This window comes from Dermacentor andersoni, chromosome 9 (genome assembly GCF_023375885.2).
Source record: "Dermacentor andersoni chromosome 9, qqDerAnde1_hic_scaffold, whole genome shotgun sequence".
NCBI lineage: Eukaryota > Metazoa > Arthropoda > Arachnida > Ixodida > Ixodidae > Dermacentor > Dermacentor andersoni.
Window position 1 is genome coordinate 51,431,867 of NC_092822.1, and position 20,132 is coordinate 51,451,998.

At 43.3% G+C, this 20,132-nt stretch overlaps 1 protein-coding gene across 1 annotated transcript; it reads right to left on the reverse strand.

The window, feature by feature from the left end:
• Positions 1 to 1,048: 1,048 nt before the first annotated feature.
• LOC129383952 (uncharacterized) lies at positions 1,049 to 17,263 on the reverse strand. Its single transcript, XM_055068992.1, has 4 exons — positions 17,019 to 17,263; positions 10,894 to 11,078; positions 9,030 to 9,205; positions 1,049 to 1,617 (listed from the first exon to the last, which is right to left on the reverse strand). Exons 1-4 carry the CDS (start codon positions 17,106 to 17,108, stop codon positions 1,229 to 1,231), a joined length of 840 nt encoding a protein of 279 aa, XP_054924967.1. The 5' UTR covers positions 17,109 to 17,263; the 3' UTR covers positions 1,049 to 1,228.
• Between the last annotated feature and the right edge of the window lie 2,869 nt (positions 17,264 to 20,132).

Consider the following 20,132-nt stretch of genomic DNA (forward strand, 5'->3'; position numbering starts at 1 on the left):
GAGGAATTTCCCAAACTATTTCATTTTTCATATTGGTACAGCTATGAGTTCTCGAGTGCCAGCGCAACACAAACCTTGCTGCTCTGTTCTCAATTTTTTAAAGTTTATCATTTAGCGTTTGTTGCCAAGGGTCCTACACGGCACAAGCATATTCGGACATTGGTCGAACGTACGTTAGGTAAGCAGTTAATTTCAAACAAGATAGTCTGTGTCTCAGATTTCACCTTAAGTTTAAGGTCCTGGTGGCCTTAGCAACTACTGTTTCAATGTGAGCATTACATAAACAATCGGCTGGGAATGTCACACCTAAGTATTTGTACTGTAATTTTTGCTTCACTGCATTATTGCTGCTGACAGACTCCGAGGTTAGCCTATGTTTTTTTTACTTGTAAATTAGCATGAACGCATTCTTTAGTATTGTAGTTCATTTTCCATCTTGAGCAGCATTCAAGAACACATGATAAGTCACTTTGCAACAGAGCAACGTCATCTTATTTTCTAATTTTCCTATTTAAGACACAGTCATCGGCAAACATCCGTATACTAGAACCAATTCTTGAACAAATGTCATTTATTTATGTTAAGAATATATGTATTCTATAGTATAGGCTGTGTTACACCGAGAAAACAAAAGACGTGGGCACAGAAGCCACTTGAAGCACGCATCATTGGTTCCTAAAGCAACTGTGCTGACTTTTTTTCCTTCGCCATCACGCTGTAGAGAACATTTTGGCAGCTTTGCACACTAGAATTAGCATCGGCTTCCACCATCGCACATAAACCGTCTTCCTTCGCAGGCCTCATTCGTACCCAATGCTATCTTCTTATCTGTATATTTAGCCCTTCTAAATGGCATCAATGCTTCATAATTAGAATCCGAAATCGACCGAACCAGAACGAACTATGATTCTTGGACCAAATATATTCGTCATTCATTTAAGGGAACTGACACCATTATGGCTAACTCAAATTTGTGCCCATCGGTTTACGCTATCTCAATATTTCGTTTATGAACTACATCGAGACGGTAGTTTCGTGCGTCGCACTCATTTATTTGTCGAGAACGCAACCACAGGTCCTGGTCACCGCTATGCAATTTTCGTTTTTGGCTTTGTCTGGCCGCCTTACGCGTAAGTATCGACGCGAGTCCAACAGCCACAGAAGGTCACTGCTGGTCATCTCGCGGAAACGACTGAACCGTCTCCAGCACCTGCGCTGCCTCTTCCGGTTAGCGCCCATCAATTTGGTTTCTGGAAGGAAGAAGACGCGTTGTCGAAATCGTCGCAGCTCCGCGACAGCGGGGTGAGCTGGGGGAAACAGCGTCCGCGTCGTCCATGGGTTGTTCGTACACGCTCTCGGGCTCGTCCGAATCAATGTCCACCAAGCGAGCATCGCCAGGATGCTGGGGTCCGATGGTCGACCTGTCGTCGTGGTCTACGAGGGTGACGATTGTTGCACCGGCGTCCCTGTCCGTCCAGTCTGGCTCGCTCTGGGGGCGTGGAGGGTTGGCGCTGTAAGCCACCCTTTCGAGGACCCATGGCTGGAACTTGGCGCGGACCCAGCGCTGAATCAGTCTCGCAGCGACTGGCTTTGTCATGACGCGACCCTCGGCAATCCCTACGCGGAACAGAAAGAAACCGAGTGAACGTTGAACAGTGTGACTGTGATATTCCTATTTGATGCATTGTTAACTTGGGAGCGAAGCTAGTACATTTCTCGTATAAGCTTGTGCTGATAGAGAGAAAAATCCAGTGTTTGTTCATACATGTTATTCGGCACTATGGATACAAAACACCCACACACAAAGCGGTGCGCTACATCCAACTGTAGGTTTACAGCAACAGCTCGGCCTCTTTAGCTTTAGCTCGGGTGCTCCTGTCTAAATACATGTACAAAGAGAATTCTTTTTGCTTGGCAACCACTGCACCAAATTTGACGAGCTTTGTTGCATTTAAAATAAAAACGTAAATTCTAGTGACTGCTGGTTTCGATTTTTAATTTAGGTGGTCACTTCTTTATTAAAGATTGACCAAAATCGCAAATTTTCCGAAAACGAAACTATCAAGTTTAAAGCTCGGCAACTCAACAACGAAAAATTATATCACAATTCTGTGAATTGCATATAACAGTGCCTCTACATCGGACAAAATTGATATGTTACACACGAATAGAAAAAAAAAATAAGTATTATAGAAGTACGGCTTTTGCAGAACCCTTGTATATAACGTAACCTATTCAAGTAAGAAACAAATTGACATATCGAATTTGTCCGCTTTCAATGGTCTAATGGATGCCGTCTACAGAACCGCGATATCTATTCTTGATGCACAGCTAATAATTTGTAAACTTCGTGCTTCTATTTTTTCGAACTTTCGAATATTTCAAAATATTTTAAACGATGTTCAGGCCCTAAATCGAAATTCCGCTTCCAACAGACACTGTATTTTAACTTCCTCTCTCAAATGCAACAAATTTCATTAAAGCGATCCAGGTGTTATCTCAGAAAAGCGTTTCTGCGTTTTACGTGTATTTCAATAGGCGCATAGGTGTTGGGCCCGAGCTAAAGCTTGCTCTTAAAGAACTTGTCTAGGGATCAAATACATGAATAATAACTAAATTGTCATTGCCAAAGATGCTGCAAACGAATTCTTGAATGCTACGCACTGTCAGTACAAGTAAACTATGTATTTTTTCATAAAACAATATACTCGTCTGTGCCAAAAATGTGCCCAACATAACTGATATCAACGCTTCCATGTTTTTTGTTTATTTAATAAGTAAAGAAAATATCACACGAAGTTTAGAACTATATCAGTTCGATATCAGCAAAGCAGTGCATGCCGCTGATATAAAAATGTAAAGGCCATGAAATGAACAAGTTGAGGACGATTATGTTAATGAAACTTCGTCATTCAAAGTCCTTGTTTGCATTCTTGTACACTTGCAACGGCCAGTGAAAAATGTCAATGACGCTGTCATTTGTTCTAATGCATTACGCAGGAGCAGCTTTCAGCGTTCGTGTATCGTGAGTAATACCACCGAAATTATAATCGCAATAGAGAGCACGTATAGAAAGCCTGACTTCTGCAAAATATACGAGGGTGAGTCAAATGAAAGTAAGCCAATGCGAATATATGACAAACGGGGTACTTTATTTAAAAGTAGCTTCCATGAGTATCCCATTGACTAACAAGCTTCCATGAGTATCCCATTGGTCCCATTGACTAACGAGTCGCCTGATTCCAGTCTCATAAAGCTCCTTCGGTTGCCGCTTCAAAAAGTATGCAACTGACTCTTTCACGTCATCGTCCGACGCGAATCTGCTTCTCTTGAGCTGTTTTTTCGGTTGCCCCAAAATGTGGAAGTCGCAAGGCGACGGGTCTAACATGTATGGCGGATGTTGCAGCGTTTGCGCTTGAACTTTTACAGTTTTGTGTTAACCACATCAGCGACTTGGGGACGGGCACTGTCGTTGAACAAGATGACCCCATTTGTCAATTTTCCAGCAGTTTGTTCTTTATTGCGACATGCAACCGGTCCAGCGTATCGCAATATCGGAAACAATTGATAGTCTCTCTAGATTAAGCAAATTCTATCAGTAATGGCCCCTGACGATCGAAAAAAAAAAGTCAACAGCACCTTTCCGGCGGAAATGATAGCCTTTGCTTTCTTTGGCGGTGGTGAATTCGAATGTTTCCACTGTAGGCTTTGCCGTCGTGTTTCAGGCTCGTAGTAGTGACATGATGGTTAGTCCACGATCACAATCGCAAACAAGAAATCGTCACCCTCATTGTGATACCGGATCAGATGAGTAAAGGCAGCGCCAAACTTCTCCGTCTTCTGGCGATTGTTCAAAACCTTTGGCATCCATGGCGCACCCAAGAGCCGATATTCGAGATGTTCATGAATTACGGCGTGAACCGAACCGTGACTGATGTTCACACGCTCTGCCAGTTCATCGATGCTCGTCCTCCGTTCTTGTCTCATCAGCTCATCAACCTTTGCAATTTGTTAGGGGTGATTGCACGATGGCTATGGCCCGATCTCGGATCGTCTTTGCAACTTTCACGTCCTTCTGTAAACCGTTTGCTCCAACGCTTCACAGTGGCCAATGAAATGCAATGTTCAATGTACACAGCAGCCATACGGCGACTAATTTCTTTTCGGGAAACACCTTCAGCTGTCAAAAAGCTCACGGCACCACGCTGCTCAACTTCTGGAGCGTCCATTACGTCATGCAACAATGTTCAACCCAGTGTACGAGAGCATTAAATAACATTTATCCTCACACCTGCGTGTCACTTTTGTAAATGAGAGGTGCCTGTGTTCTACGCGCATGCCTCGCAGATAACGAACCGAACCATTATTGCGCGGGTGCGTAGGCTCACTTTCATTTGACTCGCCCTCGTGCATTAGAAATACGAAGATACAATAGAATATACAGATGCAAAGATAGAGCTTGATAAAGGGCAAAAAAGAGTCACTGGAAGCAAAGTTCACTGCACGTATACACAAAAGCTCGCAACAATATATTTAAATATATGTATAGGTCTCCAATAAATCTACGTATCTAAGAAAAAGTCACTGTATATAATGTGTCAAACAAGGCAAATAAACATGTTGTGAAATCCCAGATTCACAGAATCCTAGATCCCGTCCCCATTCTATCCACTCCCCCCGATGTATCTCGTGCGACGGAAGACGGCGCGCTTGCTCCTCCCTTTTCTCCCTTGCGCAAACAAGACTGAGCTGCCATCGTCGGCTCACCCATTTCCCCCTCACGCTTTCACTCGCACATACAGCATGCGGCGCGTGGTCACAATGTTATCACCCTTGGACTTTATGCGGAACATGAGGGCGACGGCGACGACAGGAATGCTCCTGGAGTGTCCATATAATTGCTGTCGCATTAATGTAATTAGAGTCTCCGGCAACTGAAGCGTCCCATGGCCCATTACTTTCCGCAAAAGAAGTAACAAAACCGAACTTTCACCATGCGACAATTCGCTGCGCCGCAACAATGTATTTCTTTTTTTTTCCTTTCGTGGGGCAGAGGCACCGAAATGAAGAAACGGAAAGTATGTTGCCCACAATCGAATGCCTACTTTGGACACCTAATGTGGCTACCAAAGGAATATCGAAAAAAACGCGAGACGCTTGGTCCACCAAAAACCATGTGTATAGTGCTCGTTATCCTAAACTGGCGAGACAAGACTTTCTGGAGAGGTTGCGCTCAAGCGAACGCGGTGCAATCCGTCAAGTACGCGCAGTGATGGTGGCGAGCGACCATTGTTTCTTTTTCTCGTCTGCTAGCTAGAAAGCGTCCTAAACTCTGCTAGGCGAAAATGCATTCTGCCAGAGAAAACCGAATGCGCACCGAAGTGCGCCGCGCAGTAGTCGGGGCAACACGAGAAAAATGGATGCGCTCTGGCTGGCTCTGGCAGCCTGTGAGTAGCAGTACAAAAACATTGAAGAGGCTCAATGTGTCCTCGCGAATAGAAGTCAAAGTAGAAAAAAAAAATAAGAACGTAGTTGCCTTGGCTGGCTTTAGTGTCTTGACATGGATGCTTTGGCGCAGGTGTAAAAGAAACTGTTGGTATTGTTTTTTATGTGACATGATGGCGCGAATGAACCACCACAACGCTTCGTCTCATGGGACCTCGCTGCGTGCATTGTCAACTTATCTGATAGTGTGTTGATTTGGCTTGTCTCGTTGTATATTCCGTTGTAAGACTGGAAAAGTCAATGCACCTTTGGCGTCAAATATTTATAGGAACATTAAACCGACAAATTTCCGCAATTGAAAATCTAAAGCATCGCATTTGGAAATGTCAATGCACCTTTCGCATCAAAAGGTTATGACAACGTTATACCCATGAAGTTTCGGAATTAACATCCACGCAGTCCGTAGATTCCGGGGCCTCCACGATATGTCGCGACGAGCCCGTTCGCCATCGAAACGTCCTTGAAACTTTGTGCTCGGAGGGGGCTGCTTGCGTTATATGACTCCCGGTGCATGGGCGTTGCCACGAAATCCAGCCCGAGTTCACAATTTCGGCGCTGAAATGTCTTTTCGAGCGTGCAAAAGACATTCTAGACAAAATGCACAATGATTTCCGACGCCGCGGGTTGCTTTGGTCGGCGGTGCATGGACTGCACGAAAAAATTTCGGGGGGCGGGCTGAAGGCCCATAAGCCCCCCCCCCCCCCTGGCTACGCCCCTGGTGCATGCGTGTGCGTCTAACCACCTGAATGTGCCGCGTCGGGACTGCTCGCCAAGAGATAAGACACCGCCTACACAAAACAAGCGTGTATACTGAGGTATTTGAGAATCCGTGTAAGCAAAACAGAGAATTTCAATTACATGTGCTGTTTGCAATCTGAGGTGACACGATGCAGCTTACTGGGCGTTCTCATATCTGCTCCGAGTACGAATTCTTCGCTGTACAATGAGCATTTTGGAATTGCGTGTTAAGTCTCATGTTTTGCAGTAATTCAACTTTTTCCCACTCATTGCCCGCCGCTTGAATGCCATAAAGGTGCCGTGCGTAATGGGATAAGTAAACAAATAAATAAATACATAAACAAAATTGTGCGACTCACGCACATATATTGAGGTAAAGTTTGTGCATATAATCCTATATTTGTGTGTGTGTAGAACATTTCACTCTTACGTATATTTAAAATCATTCGCTTTCAGGATGTACATTTTTCAAAAACTGAAAGGTCACCCGGTTACATTTTCAAAGAGACGTCTATTTAGTTTCTAAACCAAGTATCTAGTTTTGTCTGTAATTGTATTTAGGTGGTTTCGCTTAAACCATGAATGAACTCTCTATAGCTTCTTCTTCATTTGATCTTCGATCTCTTTTAAACTGTCGCCCCATAGGCTACTTACTGAGTAGAGGACACAACACCATCTATCACGACCCGTTGCTGTCGGTGGCCTTTAAGAAGCTGGTGAATTTTGCCTCGGGAACCATAGTCATGAAGAGTAGTTAACAATGTGTTGTGGTTAAGGGAATCGAAGGCCTTTCTCATGTCGAGGAAATCTTACACAGCAATGATATTGTTGTTCAGCACTTTGTTAACTTGTTGGGTTAGTACCAGAACTGCAGATGTGGATCTGTGTGACCGGAAACCATGCTGGTTTGGGCAAATTATACTATATTTCGATGCAAACGATGTAATCTGTGCTGAGAGTGTTCTTTTTTTCGAATGTTGTGTTAATCACACTTAATACAGATATCGGTTTGTAACTTGACGAACTTGAACTGTCTCCGTCCTTGTATGCAGGCACGACTTTGCCCAAATTATGTTCCTTTGGGTACATACCACACTCGTGTCAGTTATAGAACGAGCGCAACACGGGGGCAGCCAGAATGTCTATATTATTTTTTTTAATTATTTTACTGAAACATTGTCACGATATATATCATTTCTGTTTCAGACATGGCAAAACTAACAAAGACGGGTCTTGAGGGGCGCGTGAAATTCGAAGCGTCAGGAAACCCTGCATCAAAAGAGCGCGGGACGCCTGCAAAATAGTTGTTAAATCGATCCACGGTGTCTTGAGTTATAACATCAAGCAGTACACGTCTGCCCGAGTCAAGCACAACTGCCGCTTGTACTATCTCCGAAGCTCTTTTGGTGTTGCCCTCAGCCTCTTCGATGAGCATTGTCTTCCTTTTTTTTCGTTTCCTCGTCAAGGAAACTGACCTATTCCTTTTACGTTAGAATTGGTTTAAGTAACACATCGTTTCTATGCCGCTTCCATTTGTGGTGCAAGCAGTCTTTTTATTTCAATATTTCCAGAATACTGGGTGTCATCCAAGGACAGAGTGGGTTGGTATATTTACTGTTTTCTGTGGTAATGCTTTCTGATACAGCATATTTCAGAGAGGCTACGAAATTGCTAAATTCTATATTAGCATCCTCATCATACATAGCACAAAAATAAATTTGACTTATTTTGTCTCGTTGTCTCTTTCACTCAACCTTTGTAGACACTCTTCCCCTGGAAGGCCTAGTATTGAGCGGCTCAATTCTGATGGCAACAAAAATGTGCAATTGGTGTGCTACCGGAACGGAAAGCACACAAGCATACACACCATTGTCAACGTTGCAGAGGGCATGATCAATAAGGGCACTTGACGTGTTAGAGATACGTGCAAGCTCAGTTATTACCTTGTGCAAATTAAACGATTTTTAGGAGAAGCGTGTATTCATTCCAGGTATCGAAGGAAAAGTGAATATTAGAGTCCACGACAACTACGATATAACTGCACTCCACGCAGGAAGATCTCATAAGCACGGACTTAGATTTCTTCAGAAACGTTTTGATCGATGAACAGGGCCGGCGGTGCACAACAACACTGGCTGTCCTTCTTAGAATCTTGATAAATAGTGATTCTATAGTTCCATTAGTAATAGATGCATCAACCATGATATTGCACACAACATTGTCCCTTGCCAACAAAGCAACTGCACCCCCTCGCACACGCGAGTTCCGTAGTTATCGATAACAGCTTAAAACCCTGCGTACTGACTGTTTCAACAGCCTTCAATCACGTTTCACTCACAGCAATAATGCCGAAGGCAGCACCTAGTAGGTGACCAGATTGTTTAGGTCCTTACGCCGACTTCGCACATCGCAATGAAAAACCCAAAAATCGAGACTTATCAGGCTGCACGCAAAAACTACAGACCCTAACTTATATTGTCGGACTCATTACCCCTTTGTTTAAATTAGTATGCTGGTTGCGACGTTCGTGTGTGCCTATACTATTATCTACTTATCGTATTACACTCATTGGTGTTACGCGATAACTTTAATGTTCGCCTTAAGTTTCTGATACTACGAGCGTCCGCTGCTCCTTCTGCTGAAAAAGAAAGAGGGCTGTGGCGGCGTAAAGCTGTCTCGGACAACTTCTTCTTTTTCTGCAGCTCCTCTGTCTGGTAAACGAGCTGCTGCAAGTAAGTGATCTGATTAGACACTGGCATCACCGGTTGTACATGAGCGATTCTTACTCCTTGTGAAGCAGTGATCGGCGTCGTGCCTGGTGCCACACAGACGACGAGGGCGGCTCCGTCTAGCCAGCGTAAAGCGCGTTTCCTTCTCGACGGTGGTTGGTCGAGTGAGGCAGCGAGGTGGGGCACTGGCGATCCTGGTTTTCTCTGAGCGCCCACCTTTGTCTGTGCGCCACCTGTAGGGATTATTTATTTATTTATTTATTTATTTATTTATTTATTTATTTATTTATTTATTTATTTATTTATTTATTTATTCAACCTTCATAGCCAACACGGATCAGAAGTGGAGAGTGCTCAGCTGCACGGTTAAAAAGCTACTAGGAAATGAAGAAAATGTTCCTAAATCTAGAACGTTAACCGAATGCATAGCTTGAAGACCAGAAGTTATGGCAGTTCATAACGTGTGGAAAACGACAGTCGCTAACGTGATCACAAATGTTTCGTATGAAAGAGGGACCATTCTGGCTAATTTTTGACGTCGAAAGTGATGGGGATCAGCGTTAGCGGCCATTCAGTAATCTAATCAGTGAAACGAACGAACGCGATCTCTGGAGCCTCATTTGAAACAGGACATTTATTGCAGAATTATGAACCTGCACTGGAAGAGACCATTCGACGCAAAGCTTTCAGCGCGCCTGGCAGTAGAGCGGCTCTGCCGGCGTGGAACTTGTAAGTTACGTATCCCATGTATCAGTCGCACACTTCTTTGTGTGTCTGCTGTGTCCAATTTATTAGCACGAAATAATTATAAGAAATCCTTGAGCAATATTCATTGGTTAGGGCGTTCGAATAAATAACCCATGGGGATCTTACGAAACACAACTCCTGCGTATACACGTAAATGCTGGAATTTATGTTTGAGCAGGCAATACTGAATACATTCAACTGGCGAGGCGCAGAAATTAGGCAAAAATACAAAAAAACATTGTTTGGCAGCTTTATTTATTTGTTTATTCTTTCTACGTACTGCAGCCCCACTTTTTGGGCCTTTTTGACACACACAAAAAATATCGCACAAATGAACATAAACCAAAATGTGAAAAAACACAACAATGTACATTCAATAGTGGAAAAACATACAGCACAGGGATAAGCAATATTACGATAATTTCAGAAAGAAGGTTCTAAGGCTAGCATTCAACACGGCTGAACTGAAGAGAACAATAATTTAACTCGTAGTATGCCTTGGCAAACAATCCACGACAAATCGCAGGAAAACATCCCTGTACTGTCCATAAATCAGAAGAATAAGAATGGGCTGCGGTGCGTTTGGCAGGCATTCTCAGATCATGAACAGCAGGTTGCCATTATCCCTCAAGAGAAAAGTGTATAATAGGTGTGTCTTACCAGTACTCACCTACGCGGCAGAAACCTGGAGGTATACGAAAAGGGTTCTACTTAAATTGAGGACGACGCAACGAGCTATGGAAAGAAGAATGATGGGTGTAACGTTAAGGGATAAGAAAAGAGCAGATTGGGTGAGGGAACAAGCGCGAGTGAATGGCATCTTAGTTGAAATCAAGAAAAATAATTGGGCTTGGGCAGGACATGTAATGAGGAGGGAAGATAACCGATGGTCATTAAGGGTTACGGACTGGATTCCAAGGGAAGGGAAGTGTAGACGGGGGTGGCAGAAAGTTAGGTGGGCGGATGAGATTAAGAAGTTTGCAGGGGCGACATGGCCACAATTAGTACATGACCGGGGTTCTTAGAGAAGTATGGGAGAGGCCTTTGCCATGCAGTTGGCGTAACCAGGCTCATGATGATGATGACTGTCCATAATTGCTATGGTGACTGAACGAATGGGCAGCCATGTATTGTTCAGTTGAACTTCGTGCGAAACTCCATGGACCAAACGTACCTTCGAAGCACCAAACTCAGCAGCATCGGTACGAGAAGCAGGAAGATGGGCGACGACAGGTCCAGCCGGATCCAGGGGAGAAGGTGCCGCGCGCAGTCACCCAGCCAACGCAGGGACTCGATGCTGATCAGATCGTGCTTCAAACTGGCATGAAACTCGTATACAAGGTCTCTAATTTCAGACGTCTGCGCATGAAGAAACAAATGGAAAACAAAGAACGAAGTGTCCAAATTGCCCTGTAAATGTTTTTCTATAAGGCTGTTGGAAACGCCCGCCTTGAAAGCATAGTTTCCTAAAAGATTACTTGAAAGGACTATGGCAAGGCGACCGTTATGGTAGAAACAAAACAATGGTTAATATATGAACATGCTTACGCTGTTGCATTAGCCGTTCTTGTGGCGTTATTCATCATCAAATCAAATCAAATGAAGTTTATTCTTTACAAAAAAAGGAAACGGTCACATTTTTGTTTTACACTTGAGGGTCCCAGTGTCGAAGACTCTGACCGGGACCCTCGGTGGGTAAATGTAAGAAAAAAATTGCATAGGTGGCAGGGCAGAAATAAAATTTACGAAATGTACACTGAGAGAAACAAAGAGATGAAGTGCAACAACGAAAACGTGATTAGGACTATAATGTAGAGTACTACTATCAAAAAATAGAAACAAGATCGGCGTACAACAGAACCTTTCAATTATGTAAAGAAGGAACAGAACGAAATAGCAAAAAATATAATCGGCAGACCCAAATGAATATAAAGTAAAAATATCAGTTTGCTAAAAATATACATTTAAAAAATTTAAACAGGCATAAAAAGAAGCATTTATAAACAAAACGTCTAAAGGCAACGGCTAGCATGTAAATAGCAAAAGATAGGGGGAACTGTGATAAGAACAAATAAATAAAACATTCGGAGCCATAATTGCGTCAATGCGTCAAAAGGAAATCTTTAAGGGATTTTTTGAAGGCATAGAATGAAGTGAGCGATTTTATGTTTGATGCTAAGCGATTCTATGAATATACGCCAGCAAAAGATGATGTTAGTTTATCGTAATTGGTACGAACACAAGGCAGTAAGAAATTTCTGTTTAAGGCAAACGTAGTTCTATTTTAGTTATATAAATCATTTAGGTCAACGAATTCGTAAAGCAATTAGTTGTTAAGTAACTTGAAAAATAAGATTGTTAAGTTATGTCGATGCAAGTTCACGGTGCTACAATAAGGTTTTGACGGAGCAAAATGGATGCATTTGACTGGCGACCACGGCTGGCAATGATACGACTGGCTTGATTTTGTAAATGCTGAACTGCTGACAGGTGACAATTGTACGTGTTACCCGAGGCAGCGATTCCATTGTTAATATGAGTATGAATAAAAGCAAAGTGATGTGATAAGAGAGCTTTGTGTGAAAAGGCGCGTGCTTTTACTAAAGCGCGAATGCCAAATGCCGTTCTTTTTCCTAATATTCTCAATGCTGAAGTCAAGTTTGAGGTTAGCATCGAGGAAAACACTGAAGAATAGATCCAAGTCACCGGCTGGAATTTGACTAGCACGAAGTGTTAACGCTAGTGGAAAAGTTAGGACTCTGTGACCACTATTGAATATTACGTATTTAGTTTTCTCGGGATTAATAATTAGGTAATTACTGCGACACCAATCTGTAACGTCAGTTAGCGCAGCATTTAACTTTGATGTAATGAGATTAACGACGCGTCTGATAATGATAAGGTGGTGTCGTCGGCGTATAAAACGCAGTATGATGAATGTAAAAGATTGGGTAGGTCATTAATGTAACTAATAAACAGTAATGGACCGAGAATGAACCCCTGGGGTGCAACAATGTTAATTATTTTAGTTTGAGAAAGGGCACCCGCTACAGAAACCACGTACTGCCTGTCCAACAAATAGTTTTTAATAGAGTTAAGGCGAGACCAGTAATACCGTATGCTTCAAGTTTGGTGATCAAAATGCTGTCATTATTCGTGTCAAAAGCTATGGTAAAATCTAAAAAGACTGCGCCAACGAATTTACCACAATCTATAGATTTCTTAATAATATCGGTTATAGAGAGCAATGCTAAGCAAGTAGAACATCCGGAACGGAAAACGAACTGACAGGGATTATCTATATAAATTATTTCAAGGTAGTTACCTAAACGTTTAACTAATAAATGTTCAATAATTATACTTCAAGAGGAAAAAATAGATATTGGTCAGTAGTTAGAAATTAGGTCTTTTGCACCCCTCTTAAATACGGGAATAAGCTTAGCCTTCTTTAGACATAGAGGAGAAGTGCCGGATTCGAAAGTGCGAGTAGTTATGACACATATCGGTTATGAAATAATATTAGCAACCAACTTTAAATGATGTATGAAAATGTTATCTAAACCCAGGCTTGTGTTTTTCAGGCTACATTTTGTTAAATACACTTCTCGAGCAGTAACTGGGGAAAGAAAAAATGAGTGAGGTTATCTAGACAAGGTTGGCTGAGTGACTGTGTTGTTAGTTATTTGTGACAGAGCAAAATAATTGCTAAAGGCATTTGCAACATGAGTGGGCTCTTGGTATGTTTTACCATTCAATTTAATTTTAGAACATTGTTCAGGTACAGAAGATTTATGCATAAATTCGTTCAGACGCTTCCATTGCTTTTTTGGATTATTGCTGTGTTTATTAAATTCATTGTCATAATAGGGCCTCTTGGCCTGTTTAAGTAGCGTGTTAAGAATATAACAATATTTATTTCGAACGCAGGGCCAAATTAGAGTTGAAAGGTTGCCGTTTAGTTTTTCTGTATAGGCTTTTTTTTCCTTAAGATGGTCAGTAATGCGGAGGTCATCCACGGCTTGCAGGCAAACTTATATTTATTCTTACACCTAACAGTCCGAGTGCTTATTGAAACGGCATGTAAAAAAAACGTAGACAATTTATCAACGGCTACTACCGGATCTTCCAACAAATTGACCTGTATCCAATTAGTATTCGTAATGGTATAAACAAATGTATCTTGGTTATATATTCATGCTTTACCCTTTATATTTCCCAAGCAGCCATATATTTATATAACATATTTTTATATGTTATATACGTGAATATATTTTATACATTTATACGTGAATAATTGTAATTATTGCAGACTGTTGTATCTTAAACGCAATATCTTCTTCAATGTTATCAATTTGCAAGGTTACAAATCTGTTTAAAGTCCTAGGAACCACGTTTAGACAAATCAAAATACTGCCCATAAGCAGGCTGAATCATCATGGTTGGCAGCAGATACCGTAGAGAATAGCGCCAGCTTTCCTCTCCAACCATTTTCGAAAGGAATTCTGTGCTTTACGCTGCCTTGCTTAAGCATGTTTGTCACCGCAGCTTGTCGGTCATGTTGGAGCAACAAGGTTACCTAACGGATGATTTTCACAATTTTCAGAACGTTTCGCATGAAGGGTGTCAGGGTCTATACTATGCAAAAATATGCGAAACCTTGCAATAAACGAAGAAAACTCCCAACGATAGCAGTGCATAATGTAACACGCGCTGTGTCACGCTAAAATGTGCTTGGTAAGAACACCACTTCATCACTGAGGTCCTGAGACCAATGATGTACTGGACAATTTTTGGTATATCATGAGTGTAATTTGGAAATTGTAATGGCAAAGCCCTTTAGCCTTCTGCGAATGTCTTCGTCTTTTCTTCCTAATTCAGCCAAATGGCTGCAGTATTTCAGGATATTGGATGATAACAATTGCGCGCAAGCGCAAGACTGATAGAGAAAATATATTGGTGTCGTATGGTGTGATCAAAGCTCATTGTCAATTACATACTTGCGCATATAATACGGCCTTCTGTGACTCAAATATGTGAGTGTGCATGGAATGACACACGGCCACCGAATCTGTGTAAAAGTTCCCGTCTTTGAAACCTGTGCAAAGGTTCCGATCTTTGAAAGTTTCTTGTGGCAGTAACGTGGAGAGGAATGCCCGGCCTGGGAGCTTGCAGTCTGCGGGCGTTTGGTGCGTCGTCACACCACGACACGAGCAAGAAGGGGTCACAAACTTTCCTACTTGCACTTATGCGGGGAAAGGTGGATCCCTTTCGTAAACTGCTTAGTCACTGCCTTATTTCGTTTTCGGCTCAATTTAAACAGTAAACTTGGGCTGTACTTGTGCCGGCCACAGTAATATTCGCCAGAGTTATAAGCAAAAGAGAAATCTCCACAGTTACTGTACATGACCTATGAAAACGTACAGGTAAAATATCCACACAAAACGTCTTGGTAAATAATACTAACTTGTTCTAAAGGGGGTAATTTTCTCTTAGGACGCAGCGTAGTAACACCTGCAGTACCTTTAGATGGAACAACATATGCGTTTCGAATACTAGGGGACATTTCAAAACAGTTTCGTGGCGTCCTAACCTATCGCACAAGTCTCTTCAATAAAAGTAAATGCTGCGCTCTCTTGACATTGCGAGAACACCTTAAAGCGAAAGATAGTGCGAGCAAAAGTACCGTACACTTGCTCATTCTGCCGACAGCGTGGAATGCGTTCTCTGGCCGTCAATGGTGCGGCCACGTTCCTGGTAAGGCCAATTTTAGCCCGCCTGGCCAAGTTCACTAAACGTTGACGGTGAGCCTAATGTACGCGAGGTATAGCGAGACTACCACCCACAAGTTGGCTGGAACAGCGGGGCCAGACGCTTTCCACGTTTCTGCTCAGCGCATCTAGCTTTCGTAGATCAACTCGGGCCATCAGAGCTATCAGCTTGGAGCACTACCCCCTTTCCCATCTCTGTCACTTTTCGGCACCTACTGGTCCTTCCCCACTTTAAAGACCGATGTTCAGTTGTTAGCTGCACACTAGACATGTACGGTGTGGTCTATCCTCTCCTCTGGCAAGTAATCTCCCTGTATCTCCCTCTTTCTTCAAGCGAAACAAGAGCTGCCTCGAACGCCTTGAGATACTATCTTAGTGGAACAAACCGTAACAACCAGCGCACATTTATTGGCTAACTGTGAGGTTTTTCATGAATAAGGACTTGCGAGACCGTTTATATCAGCAGTATACTTTCACATACACTTAACGATCACTTTCAGTTGCTTAAGATCAGAAGTGCCACAAATGTCATGCATTTCGTTCAGTGTACAGTATTGTAGCATAGCTGTAGGCCTATACCAAAAAATTAAAATTATATCATGGGGTTTTAGGTGCCTAAACCATGGTCTGATGATGAGTAAAGTCGTAGGGGTGGACTACAGAATAATTTGGACCACCTGAGGTTTTTAACGTGCCCCTAAATCTAAGTAGACGGGTATTCGTGTCTTTCGCCCCCATCGAAATGCGGCCGCCGTGGCCGCGATTCAATCCCGCGACCTTGTGCTTAGGGGCCAAACACCACACCAACTAAGCAACCATGGAGGGTGAGGTCTATACTAGCTCACTTCAGCTCAACAAGGTTAAAAGGTCCCACGGGTCCTTATCTATCGCCTTTGAGACGTGACAGCCAAAGCCTTGTAAATGCTACTGCAGTTCGCCTTAATCCACCTTAAAAGACCTTAATGCACCCTATTTTACATAATTTTCCTTAGTACACCTAAATCCACCCTATTCCAACATAATCCTGCTTCATCAACCTTAATCCACCCTTATCCTCCTCAATACTCCTCAATACATTTTAATCCACCCTAATTCACCTTAATCCACCCTAATCCAGCTTAATCCAGTCAATAATCAAGCATTAACTTAGCTAATCATTAATCATCTCTTGTACACGTCTGGATATGCTTTGGTTTGCTTTTAGCCGTCCTTGGGTCAAGTGATATTTTCTACACCTCACAACGCGACCTTGAAACAGATCTAAAGCTTTCGCCTTAAAATTAGTGGCATGAAGAGACAGCGAGTATCCGACAACGACTGCCTGATAAAAAACCACCCTTCTAGGATATCAGCAGCCTTGTGTGGCCGCCCCTTTTTTTAGACGTCGAAGTCACTGCAGCATACAGAACATTTGGTAGTGCGTATGACTTGACGGTTAACGCAGAGAGGTATGTAACTACCGGTCCCCACGCACCAACTTCAGTTAAATACTTAAATAACGTGTAGCTACTTAGATATTTTATATACGCACCACAGAAATTGTCTTGTAATTCGTTGTCAGAGTTTGTGTTGCCTCCTGCAGCGCTGTTAGTGCGTTCGCGATTAGGTCAAACGCCGCCATTCCTGTTGCCTCGTTTCTTACGTAGAGTTTGGTTCTCGGTAGGACTTCCCGTTCGGGTCCCTGCAGCAGAGCACTTCTTTCCGTGTGTCCAGTACGACGGTCGGCAGCAAAATTTTGTTTATCTTAGTCCGTTGGCATCACGTACACATGAACGGCGCCAGCACGCCTTCTCTTCTACTTCTTCTACTTCAAGCCCAGTAAAAGAAGTACTATTTAAATTTTCTCAGTGTTTTTTCTACTCACTATGAAAACCAAACATTATTACTACAGGTTCTATATTATACCCCTAAACTTGATATTCACAATTAGTAATAAATTATTGTCTCAATCTTAATTTATGAAATGAAATTTAAGCTTTCTTCCCTCTTTGCATAATGCTGCCCGATTCATCGCCGGTCCGCCGTAGTGGGTTAACCCCTTACCAATGGGAACTAAAGCAAGCCAAATTAATTTCAAGCGCAAGCTCTATTGTTCAAGGAATACTCTGTTTAATGCGATTAGCATTCTTCGACAGCTTCGGCCATTTTGGAACCAGCCTATCCATCCATCTGTCCATCCGTCCATCCATCCGTCCATCCGTCCATCCATCCATCCATCCATCCATCCATCCATCCATCCATCCATCCGTCCATCCGTCCATCCATCCATCCATCCATCCATCCATCCATCCACCAACCCACCCATCCACTTACAAAGACCTAGTGGCCCAAGTTAATTGTCGACCAGGTTGGGCCACTAGGCATGTACTTGTCACCATGGTGCCGTCATGGTCATTCTATTGTTCTTTGCAGCTTCGTCGTCTGACCAAATACATAACGTTTCACTCACTCACTCAATCACTCGCCATCTGAATGTCATCATGCCATGGTCCTCTCACCTTCTACGCCGACCCTGTGGTCCAAGTTGTCTGATAGCTTCAGTAACTTCTATTCCGGCGTGGACGTGATGCCGTCGTGGGCCTTTCACCTTCGTCATTCCAAGTTTCTATTCCAGCACTCGTTATGCCGTCATCCTCACGCCATCGTCGTCGTACTGTCGTCCTTCAATCGCGATTAAACCGCTGTTTTCAGGCGGTTAATATCACACATCCGTTGTCAGACCGTCGTTGTAAAGTGCTCGTAATGACAGTCTTCATGATTCAGTCGTCATAACGCCTGTTTCATCATACTCTCGTCTTCGTCCTATTGTCCTGACACTGGTGTCATGCCATATTCGTCATTGCGTCATCGTTTTGTAGCCGTTTTCATGCAATGGTTGCCACACCGTGGTCTTACAGCCGTCGCGGTCATTCCAACGTTGTCATCCTAGATTAAACGACTGATTCCTTTCATGCGGTCGTCGTCAGCCATCGTCGTCACACAGTTGTCGTCATACAATTGTCATGTGTTGTCATCATGCTGTCGTTTTACCAGCTCGTCACTTCAGTAATGTCATCCCATTATCTTCATGCCGTCGTCGTCGTTCCGTCGTCGTCATACCGTCTTCGTCGTTCCCTCGACGTCGTTCCTCGTTCATTCTGTAGTAATCACGCTGCTGTCCTTAAATCTTGATTGCGTTGCCGTAGTCATGCCATCGTCCTGATGGCGTCGTCCTCCAACAGCCACTATCACGCATCCGCTGTGATATGGTCCTCTTCACGCCGTCGTCGTCATTCATTCGTCGTCCTATCATTGTTCTCGTGTCATCGTCAGGCTTTCGTCGTTATACCATCGTCATCATTTAAGAATTGACACATTATTCTTATCGTGCCATTGTCGTTATACCGCCTTTATTGTTCCATAGAGGTTATTCCTTCTTCGTGATTCCATTGCCGTCACTGCGTCGGTGTCGTACAGTCGCCGTTATGCCGCCATGTTCATGGGCGAACTTGGAAAGCGAGTACCTTAGCAAAGCACGACGATATCGGAGTATGTCGCATGTAACGGAAGCAGCGAAACTGTGAGCATGGCAACTTCACATGTTAAAAAGCCGTGGCTTCTGGAATACGGTTTGTCACTATGCGTTGCTCGAATCGTAAATAAATTGCCGTCGACAGTCATGCTGAAGTGAGTTATGCCACGGAAGAGCGCAGTTATAATCACTAATTCTTTCCACCCCCCCCCCTTTTTTTTTCGCACAATTAAAGAGCTTACCTTACCCATGTGGTTTTTAGCGGTATTCTTTTCAGTCGTCTCTTCAACAGTTGACACTTTCTTTTCTGATAGAAATATTTGAGGTTGAAGCGAATGTTGGTGTTGACGAGAGCTGACAGGCGTAATGAACTCTTTGCAAAAGCCATCGACGGCGCTATCGGAGAAGAAGAGAGAGAGAGAAGTTTAATGATGCCGAGAGGTCGGCCTGAGGTATATTCCTCTAGCCAGCTACTCGGCATTGGGGGAAGGGGAAGAGGGAAAGAAAGAGGGAAGAAACAGGTGCATGATGGGTGACGATGACGATAGAAGGAAGATGTAGAACATATGGCAAGCAATTTGGCATGCTCAAAGTCTGCAATCCAGGCCCCTAATTTTTAAAAAGTTCAGTAATGCCTGGATGGCATCGAGGAAGAAGTTTGCTCTTTTGCAAAATTTCTTCGTTTAATTATCAGCCAGAAAATGCAGATTGCTCGGGGGCAGAAACCTTGTTGTTTTTGCCTATTTTCATCGAAAATATACACTGGCGGAGTCCTGCAACCTCTCGAGTTCTATCCTTGCCTTTTTCGAGGACATTGCCACGTGTGCGGGCGTCAGCGAAACAGAAATTCCTGCTTCGGCCGTCCTCCGTTAGTGGCGCTCAACTCGGCCCTTGACGACTCCGGCAGGTTGCATAAACACGTCCGTTGAATCGATGCGCGTGAGTCACTCTCGAACTGCAGCAGAAATTTCTCTTTCGTTAACGCCCGCCCAGATGGCAATGTCCTCGAAAAGGGCAAGTATAGAGCTCGAGAGGTTGTAGGGCTCCAGCAGGAAGAGGAAAGAAGTTGTCATAGATAAACACAAATTTCGGTAGCGGCGCCAGCCCTCCACCATGCAGCCCAACGAGGGGACG